Below are 10,318 nucleotides of genomic sequence, written 5' to 3'. Positions count from 1 at the left end.
CACTGTATAACACTGGGGTACGGTACTGGCGGGGACGGGTCTGTCACTGTATAACACTGGAGTACAGTACTGATGGGGAGGGGTCTGTCACTGTATAACACTGGGGTACAGTACTGGTGGGGATGTGTCTGTTACTGTATAACACTGGGGTACAGTACTGGTGGGGAGGGGTCTGTCACTGTATAACACTGGGGTACAGAACTGGTGGGGACGGGTCTGTCGCTGTATAACACTGGGGTACAGTACAGGTGGGGAGGGGTCTGTCACTGTATAACACTGGGGTACAGTACTGGTGGGGACAGGTCTGTCACTGTATAACACTGGGGTACAGTACTGGTGGGGACGGGTCTGTCACTGAGTAACACTGGGGAACAGTACTGGTGGGGAGGGGTCTGTCACTGTATAACACTGGGGTACAGTACTGGTGGGGAGGGGTCTGTCACTGTATAACACTGGGGTACAGTACTGGTGGGGAGGGGTCTGTCACTGTATAACACTGGGGTACAGTACTGGTGGGGAGGGGTCTGTCACTGTATAACACTGGGGTACAGTACTGGTGGGGACAGGTCTGTCACTGTATAACACTGGGGTACAGTACTGGTGGGGAGGGGTCTGTCACTGTATAACACTGGGGTACAGTACTGGTGGGGAGGGGTCTGTCACTGTATAACACTGGGGTACAGTACTGGTGGGGAGGGGTCTGTCACTGTATAACACTGGGGTACAGTACTGGTGGGGACGGGTCTGACACTGTATAACACTGGGGTACAGTACTGGTGGGGATGGGTCTGTCACTGTATAACACTGGGGTTCAGTACTGGTGGGGACGGGTCAGTCACTGTGTAACACTGGGGTACAGTACTGGTGGGGACGGGTCTGTCACTGTATAACACTGGGGTACAGTACTGGTGGGGACGGGTCTGTCTCTGTATAACACTGGGGTACAGTACTGGTGGGGACAGGTCTGTCACTGTATAACACTGGGGTACAGTACTGGTGGGGACAGGTCTGTCACTGTATAACACTGGGGCACAGTACTGGTGGGGACGGGTCTGTCACTGTATAACACTGGGGTACAGTACTGGTGGGAACGGGTCTGTCACTGTATAACACTGGGGTACAGTACTGGTGGGGACGGGTCAGTCACTGTGTAACACTGGGGTACAGTACTGGTGGGGACGGGTCTGTCACTGTATAACGCTGGGGTACAGTACTGGTGGGGACGGGTCTGTCACTGTATAACACTGGGGTACAGTACTGGTGGGGACGGGTCTGTCACTGTATAACACTGGGGTACAGTACTGGTGGGGACGGGTCAGTCACTGTGTAACACTGGGGTACAGTACTGGTGGGGACGGGTCAGTCACTATATAACACTGGGGTACAGTACTGATGGGGATAGGTCTGTCACTGAATAACACTGGGGTACAGTACTGGTGGGGAGGGGTCTGTCACTGTATAACACTGGGGTACAGTACTGGTGGGGATGGGTCTGTCACTGAATAACACAAGGGTACAGTACTGGTGGGGACGGGTCTGTCACTGTATAACACTGGGGTACAGTACTGGTGGGGATGGGTCTGTCACTGAATAACACTGGGGTACAGTACTGGTGGGGATGGGTCTGTCACTGTATAACACTGGGGTACAGTACTGGTGGGGAGGGGTCTGTCACTGTATAACACTGGGGTACAGTACTGGTGGGGACGGGTCTGTCACTGTATAACACTGGGGTACAGTACTGGTGGGGATGGGTCTGTAACTGTATAACACTGGGGTACAGTACTGGTGGGGTCGGGTCTGTCACTGTATAACACTGGGGTACATTACTGGTGGGGTCGGGTCTGTCACTGTACAACACTGGGGTACAGTACTGGTGGGGATGGGTCTGTCACTATAACACTGGGGTACAGTACTGGTGGGGACAGGTCTGTCACTGTATAACGCTGGGGTACAGTACTGGTGGGGATGGGTCTGTCACTGTATAACACTGGGGTACAGTACTGGTGGGGACAGGTCTGTCACTGTATAACACTGGGGTACAGTACTGGTGGGGGTGGGTCTGTCAGTGTATAACACTGGGGTACAGTACTGGTGGGGACAGGTCTGTCACTGTATAACACTGGGGTACAGTACTGGTGTGGACGTGTCTGTCACTGTATAACACTGGGGTACAGTACTGGTGTGGACATGTCTGTCACTGTATAACACTGGGGTCCAGTACTGGTGGGGACGGGTCTGTCACTGTATAACACTGGGGTACAGTACTGGTGGGGATGGGTCTGTCACTGAATAACACAAGGGTACAGTACTGGTGGGGACGGGTCTGTCAGTGTATAACACTGGGGTACAGTACTGGTGGGGACGGGTCTGTCACTGTATAACACGGGTACAGTACTGGTGGGGATGGGTCTGTCACTGTGTAACACTGGGGTACAGTACTGGTGGGGATGGGTCAGTCACTGTATAACACTGGGGTACAGTACTGGTGGGGACGGGTCTGTCACTGTATAACACTGGGGTACAGTACTGGTGGGGACGGGTCTGTCACTGTATAACAGTGGGGTACAGTACTGGTGGGGACGGGTCTGTCACTGTATAACACTGGGGTACAGTACTGGTGGGGACGGGTCTGTCACTGTATAACACTGGGGTTCAGTACTGGTGGGGATGGGTCAGTCACTGTATAACACTGGGGTACAGTACTGGTGGGGACGGGTCTGTCACTGTATAACACTGGGGTACATTACTGGTGGGATTGGATCTGTCACTGTATAACACTGGGATACAGTACTGGTGGGGATGGGTCTGTCACTGTATAACACTGGGGTACAGTACTGGTGGGGATGGGTCTGTCACTGTATAACACTGGGGTACAGTACTGGTGGGGACGGGTCTGTCAGTGTATAACACTGGGGTACAGTACTGGTGGGGGCGGGTCTGTCACTGTATAACACTGGGTACAGTACTGGTGGGGAGGGGTCTGTCACTGTATAACACTGGGGTACAGTACTGGTGGGGAGGGGTCTGTCACTGTATAACACTGGGGTACAGTACTGGTGGGGATGGGTCTGTCACTGTATAACACTGGGGTACAGTACTGATGGGGACGGGTCTGTCACTGTATAACACTGGGGTACAGTACTGGTGGGGACGGGTCTGTCACTGTATAACACTGGGGTACAGTACTGGTGGGGATGGGTCTGTCACTGTATAACACTGGGGTACAGTACTGGTGGGGACGGGTCTGTCACTGAGTAACACTGGGGTACAGTACTGGTGGGGACGGGTCTGTCACTGTATAACACTGGGGTACAGTACTGGTGGGGAGGGGTCTGTCACTGTATAACACTGGGGTACAGTACTGGTGGGGACGGGTCTGTCACTGTATAACACTGGGGTACAGTACTGGTGGGGAGGGGTCTGTCACTGTATAACACTGGGGTACAGTACTGGTGGGGAGGGGTCTGTCACTGTCTAACACTGGGGTACAGTACTGGTGGGGATGGGTCTGTCAGTGTATAACACTGGGGTACAGTACTGGTGGGGACGGGTCTGTCACTGTATAACACTGGGGTACAGTACTGGTGGGGATGGGTCTGTCACTGTATAACACTGGGGTACAGTACTGGTGGGGATGGGTCTGTCACTGTATAACACTGGGGTACAGTACAGGTGGGGATGGGTCTGTCACTGTATGACACTGGGGTACAGTACTGGTGGGGATGGGTCTGTCACTGTATAACACTGGGGTACAGTACTGGTGGGGACGGGTCTGTCACTGTATAACACTGGGGTACAGTATTGGTGGGGACAGGTCTGTCACTGCATAACACTGGGGTACAGTACTGGTGGGGACGGGTCTGTCTCTGTATAACACTGGGGTACAGTACTGGTGGGGACGGGTCTGTCACTGTATAACACTTGGGTACAGTACTGGTGGGGACGGGTCTGTCACTGTATAACACTGGGGTACAGTACTGGTGGGGACGGGTCTGTTACTGTATAACACTGGGGTACATTACTGGTGGGGATGGGTCTGTCACTGTATAACACTGGGGTACAGTACTGGTGGGGACAGGTCTGTCACTGTATAACACTGGGCTACATTACTGGTGGGGACGGGTCTGTCACTGCATAACACTGGGGTACAGTACTGGTGGGGACAGGTCTGTCACTGTATAACACTGGGCTACATTACTGGTGGGGACGGGTCTGTCACTGTATAACACTGAGGTACAGTACTGGTGGCGATGGGTCAGTCACTATAACTCTGGGGTACAGTACTGGTGGGGACGGGTCTGTCACTGTATAACACTGGGGTACAGTACTGGTGGGGATGGGTCAGTCACTGTATAACTCTGGGGTACAGTACAGGTGGGGATGGGTCTGTCAGTGTATAACACTGGGGTACAGTACTGGTGGGGACGGGTCTGTCACTGTATAACACTGGGGTACAGTACTGGTGGGGATGGGTCTGTCACTGTATAACACTGGGGTACAGTACTGGTGGGGATGGGTCTGTCATTGTATAACACTGGGGTACAGTACAGGTGGGGATGGGTCTGTCACTGTATGACACTGGGGTACAGTACTGGTGGGGATGGGTCTGTCACTGTATAACACTGGGGTACAGTACTGGTGGGGACGGGTCTGTCACTGTATAACACTGGGGTACAGTATTGGTGGGGACAGGTCTGTCACTGCATAACACTGGGGTACAGTACTGGTGGGGACGGGTCTGTCTCTGTATAACACTGGGGTACAGTACTGGTGGGGACGGGTCTGTCACTGTATAACACTTGGGTACAGTACTGGTGGGGACGGGTCTGTCACTGTATAACACTGGGGCACAGTACTGGTGGGGACGGGTCTGTCACTGTATAACACTGGGGTACAGTACTGGTGGGGACGGGTCTGTTACTGTATAACACTGGGGTACATTACTGGTGGGGATGGGTCTGTCACTGTATAACACTGGGGTACAGTACTGGTGGGGACAGGTCTGTCACTGTATAACACTGGGCTACATTACTGGTGGGGACCGGTCTGTCACTGCATAACACTGGGGTACAGTACTGGTGGCGATGGGTCAGTCACTATAACTCTGGGGTACAGTACTGGTGGGGACGGGTCTGTCACTGTATAACACTGGGGTACAGTACTGGTGGGGATGGGTCAGTCACTGTATAACTCTGGGGTACAGTACAGGTGGGGATGGGTCTGTCACTGTGTAACACTGGGGTACAGTACTGGTGGGGACGGGTCTGTCACTGTATAACACTGGGGTACAGTACTGGTGGGGACGGGTCTGTCACTGTATAACACTGGGGTACAGTACTGGTGGGGGTGGGTCTGTCACTGTATAACACTGGGGTACAGTACTGGTGGGGACGGGTCTGTCACTGTATAACACTGGGGTACAGTACTGGTGGGGACGGGTCTGTCACTGTATAACACTGGGGTACAGTACTGGTGGGGATGGGTCTGTCACTATGACACTGGCATCTCTGTTTCTGATTCTCTCTGTCTCTCTGATTATCTCTGTCTCTCTCTCTCTCTCTCTTTCTGGGTCTGGTTTAGCACACTGGGCTAAATCGCTGGCTTTGAAAGCAGACAAACGCAGGCGAGCAGCACGGTTCAATTCCCGTACCAGCCTCCCCGAACAGGCGCCGGAATGTGGCGACTAGGGGCTTTTTACAGTAACTTAATTTGAAGCCTACTTCTGACAATAAGCGATTTTCATTTCATTTTTTCATTTCTGTCTCTCTCTAATTCTCTGTCCTGTCCTTTTTTCTGTTTTCTGTTTAACTGTTGTTTTGTTTTTCAGATTTTTCCCGGACAAGTTTTCCGTTATTCCGCCTTCGGTTTGTGAGAGTGATGCCTGGATGAAGCAGAGTGTCGTTCCTCCTTCGAGGCCTGGAATCCATCGAGGATCACTCCGCACTCCCAGCCCCGCTCTTGTTTCACGATGTCCCACCTTCCAGGCGAGGAGCTTGAGTGCGTCCCCTCGAATCCGGCCCCTGTCGAGGACTGAGAGCCCGTCGCCATGCCGACGCCGCAGACTGAACACTGTCTACCCGGGCTCTACCCCCCGATCCCAGCCCAGCCCTCAGTCTGCGTCCGTCATTCACGACACCAGGCCTGGCCCCCAGGCCTCTGCCACCAGGCCTGCCCCCCAGGCCTCTGCCACCAGGCCTGACCCCCAGGCCTCTGCCACCAGGCCTGGCCCCCAGGCCTCTGCCACCAGGCCTGGCTCTCAGGCCTCGGCCACCAGGCCTGACCTCCAGGCCTCTGCCACCAGGCCTGACCCCCAGGCCTCTGCCACCAGGCCTGGCTCCCAGGCCTCTGCCACCAGGCCTGACCCCCAGGCCTCTTCCACCAGGCCTGGCTCTCAGGCCTCGGCCACCAGGCCTGACCTCCAGGCCTCTGCCACCAGGCCTGGCTCCCAGGCCTCTGCCACCAGGCCTGACCTGCAGGCCTACGCCACCAGGCCTGGCTCCCAGGCCTCTGCCACCAAAGGAAGACAGTTGGCCAGTTCCGGTCAGCAAGCAACAAGATAATGCAGTGTGTCAAAGCTCTCTGACAGTGCAGGCTGGATTCGGAAACTCTGCTTCAACATCACAGAGACTTGTGTCAGTGTCTAGTGTGTGACTACACAGTGCAAATGGTCAGAAATTATCACTAAAACTGCATCCAATAACTCACATCTTGTCTAAACACTGAGAATCAACCATAGCACAACTCATCAGCAATCAGCTCTATCTGTAAAAAACATCCTTCACATGTCTGGTAAATAACAGGAGAGTGAGACTGAGGGAGAGCCCATTCAGAGAGAGAGAGAGCCAGGGAGATTGAGGGAGAGAGAGAGGACGGCGTTCCCGCTCTCCCCGAGTCCCCCGCTCCGAGTCCCCGCTCTGCCCCGAGTCCCCGCTCTGCCCCGAGTCCCCACTCCGAGTCCCCGCCCTGCCCCGAGTCCCCGCCCTGCACCGAGTCCCCGCTCCGAGTCCCCGCCCTGCCCCGAGTCCCCGCCCTGCCCCGAGTCCCCGCTCTGCACCGAGTCCCCACTCCGAGTCCCCGCCCTGCACCGAGTCCCCGCTCCAAGTCCCCGCCCTGCCCCGAGTCCCCGCTCTGCACCGAGTCCCCACTCCGAGTCCCCGCCCTGCACCGAGTCCCCGCTCCGAGTCCCCGCCCTGCACCGAGTCCCCGCCCTGCACCGAGTCCCCGCTCCGAGTCCCCGCTCTGCCCCGAGTCCCCGCTCTGCACCGAGTCCCCGCACTGCCCCGAGTCCCCGCTCTGCCCCGAGTCCCCGCTCCGCCCCGAGTCCCCGCTCTGCCCCGAGTCCCCGCTCCGAGCCCCTCGCTCTGCCCCGAGTCCCCGCTCTGCCCCGAGTCCCCGCTCCGAGCCCCCGCTCTGCCCCGAGTCCCCGCTCTGCCCCGAGTCCCCGCCCCGAGTCCCCGCTCTGCCCCGAGTCCCCGCTCCGCCCCGAGTCCCCGCTCTGCCCCGAGTCCCCGCTCCGAGCCCCCGCTCTGCCCCGAGTCCCCGCTCTGCCCCGAGTCCCCGCTCCGAGCCCCCGCTCTGCCCCGAGTCCCCGCTCCGCCCCGAGTCCCCGCCCCGAGTACCCGCTCCGCCCCGAGTCCCCGCTCCGCCCCGAGTCCCCGCCCCGCCCCGAGTCCCCGCCCGGCCCCGAGTCCCCGCTCCGCCCCGAGTCCCCGCCCCGAGTACCCGCCCCGCCCCGAGTCCCCGCCCCGCCCCGAGTCCCCGCCCCGAGTCCCCGCCCCGCCCCGAGTCCCCGCTCCGAGTCCCCGCCCCGAGTACCCGCCCCGCCCCGAGTCCCCGCCCCGAGTCCCCGCTCCGCCCCGAGTCCCCGCCCCGAGTCCCCGCTCTGCCCCGAGTCCCCGCTCTGCCCCGAGTCCCCGCTCTGCCCCGAGTCCCCGCCCTGCCCCGAGTCCCCGCCCCGAGTCCCCGCTCTGCCCCGAATCCCCGCTCCGCCCCGAGTCCCCGCCCCGAGTCCCCGCCCTGCCCCGAGTCCCCGCCCCGAGTCCCCGCCCCGAGTCCCCGCTCCGCCCCGAGTCCCCGCTCCGCCCCGAGTCCCCGCTCCGCCCCGAGTCCCCGCCCTGCCCTGAGTCCCCGCCCTGCCCCGAGTCCCCGCCCCGCCCCGAGTCCCCGCTCCGCCCCGGGTCCCCGCCCCGCCCCGAGTCCCCGCTCCGCCCTGACTCCCCGCCCCGAGTCCCAGCTCCGCCCCGAGTCCCCGCCCCGAGTCCCCGCCCCGAGTCCCCGCCCCGAGTCCCCGCTCCGCCCCGAGTCCCCGCCCTGCCCTGAGTCCCCGCCCTGCCCCGAGTCCCCGCCCTGCCCCGAGTCCCCGCCCCGAGTCCCCGCTCCGCCCCGGGTCCCCGCTCCGCCCCGAGTCCCCGCTCCGCCCCGGGTCCCCGCTCCGCCCCGAGTCCCCGCTCCGCCCCGAGTCCCCGCACTGCCCCGAGTCCCCGCACTGCCCCGAGTCCCCGCCCCGAGTCCCCGCCCCGCCCCGAGTCCCCGCCCCGAGTCCCCGCTCCGCCCCGAGTCCCCGCCCTGCCCCGAGTCCCCGCCCCGAGTCCCTGCTCCGCCCCGAGTCCCCGCTCCGCCCCGAGTCCCCGCTCCGCCCCGAGTCCCCGCTCCGCCCCGAGTCCCCGCCCCGAGTCCCTGCTCCGCCCCGAGCCCCCGCTCCGCCCCGAGTCCCCGCTCCGCCCCGAGTCCCCGCTCCGCCCCGAGTCCCCGCCCTGCCCCGAGTCCCCGCCCTGCCCCGAGTCCCCGCCCCGCCCCGAGTCCCCGCTCCGCCCCGAGTCCCCGCTCCGCCCCGAGTCCCCGCCCCGCCCCGAGTCCCCGCCCCGAGTCCCCGCCCTGCCCCGAGTCCCCGCACTGCCCCGAGTCCCCGCACTGCCCCGAGTCCCCGCCCCGAGTCCCCGCCCTGCCCCGAGTCCCCGCCCTGCCCCGAGTCCCCGCCCCGCGCCGACTCCCCGCCCCGCCCCGAGTCCCCGCTCCGCCCCGAGTCCCCGCTCCGCCCCCCCGCCCCGAGTCCCCGCTCCGCCCCCCCCCGCCCCGAGTCCCCGCCCCACCCCGAGTCCCCGCCCCGCCCCGAGTCCCCGCTCCGCCCCGAGTCCCCGCTCCGCCCCCCCGCCCCGAGTCCCTGCTCCGCCCCCCCGCCCCGAGTCCCCGCCCCGCCCCGAGTCCCCGCCCCGCCCCGAGTCCCCGCTCCGCCCCCCCCGCCCCGAGTCCCCGCCCCGCCCCGAGTCCCCGCCCCGCGCCGAGTCCCCGCCCCGCGCCGAGTCCCCGCCCCGCCCCGAGTCCCCGCTCCGCCCCCCCGCCCCGAGTCCCCGCCCCGCCCCGAGTCCCCGCCCCGCGCCGAGTCCCCACTCCGCCCCCCCCGCCCCGAGTCCCCGCCCCACCCCGAGTCCCCGCCCCGCCCCGAGTCCCCGCTCCGCCCCGAGTCCCCGCTCCGCCCCCCCGCCCCGAGTCCCCGCTCCGCCCCCCCGCCCCGAGTCCCCGCCCCGCCCCGAGTCCCCGCCCCGCCCCGAGTCCCCGCCCCGCCCCGAGTCCCCGCTCCGCCCCGAGTCCCCGCCCCGAGTCCCCGCTCCGCCCCGAGTCCCCGCTCCGCCCCGAGTCCCCGCTCCGCCCCGAGTCCCCGCCCTGCCCGAGTCCCCGCCCTGCCCCGAGTCCCCGCCCTGCCCCGAGTCCCCGCTCCGCCCCGAGTCCCCGCTCTGCCCCGAGTCCCCGCCCCGCCCCGAGTCCCCGCCCCGAGTCCCCGCCCCGCCCCGAGTCCCCGCCCCGAGTCCCCGCTCTGCCCCGAGTCCCTGCCCCGCGCCGAGTCCCCGCCCCGCGCCGAGTCCCCGCCCCGCGCCGAGTCCCCGCCCCGCGCCGAGTCCCCGCCCCGCCCCGAGTCCCCGCTCTGCCCCGAGTCCCCGCCCTGCCCCGAGTCCCCGCTCCGCCCCGAGTCCCCCCTCCGCCCCGAGTCCCCGCCCCGTCCCGAGTCCCCGCTCCGCTCCCCCCGCCCCGAGTCCCCGCCCCGCCCCGAGTCCCCGCTCCGCCCCGAGTCCCCGCCCCGCCCAGAGTCCCCGCTCCGCCCCGAGTCCCCGCCCCGCGCCGACTCCCCGCCCCGCCCCGACTCCCCGCCCCGAGTCCCCGGGGTGGTGAGTGCCTGGAACGCGTTGCCAGGAGAGGTTGTGGAAGCAGATACATTAACGCCGTTCACAAGGCATCTTGACAAATACATGGATAGGATGGGTATAGAGGGATACGGCACAAGGAAGGGCTGAGGGTTTTGGCCAAGGCTGGTATCATGACC

The 10,318-nt window shown here is 63.2% G+C and overlaps 1 protein-coding gene across 1 annotated transcript in view; it reads left to right on the top strand.

Annotated features, from left to right (window-relative positions):
* The window catches only part of LOC119966902 (tau-tubulin kinase 1-like), a 43,546-nt gene extending 36,626 nt beyond the window's left edge, over window positions 1-6,920 (top strand). The window contains exon 3 of the mRNA XM_038798858.1: window positions 5,831-6,920. Coding sequence (XP_038654786.1) covers window positions 5,831-6,563 — 733 coding nt within the window. The 3' untranslated portion in view covers window positions 6,564-6,920. The remainder of the gene's footprint in view (window positions 1-5,830) is intronic.
* Window positions 6,921-10,318: the final 3,398 nt, after the last annotated feature.

This window comes from Scyliorhinus canicula, chromosome 6 (assembly GCF_902713615.1).
Source record: "Scyliorhinus canicula chromosome 6, sScyCan1.1, whole genome shotgun sequence".
Lineage (NCBI taxonomy): Eukaryota > Metazoa > Chordata > Chondrichthyes > Carcharhiniformes > Scyliorhinidae > Scyliorhinus > Scyliorhinus canicula.
This window is presented reverse-complemented; position numbering and strand designations above follow the sequence as displayed.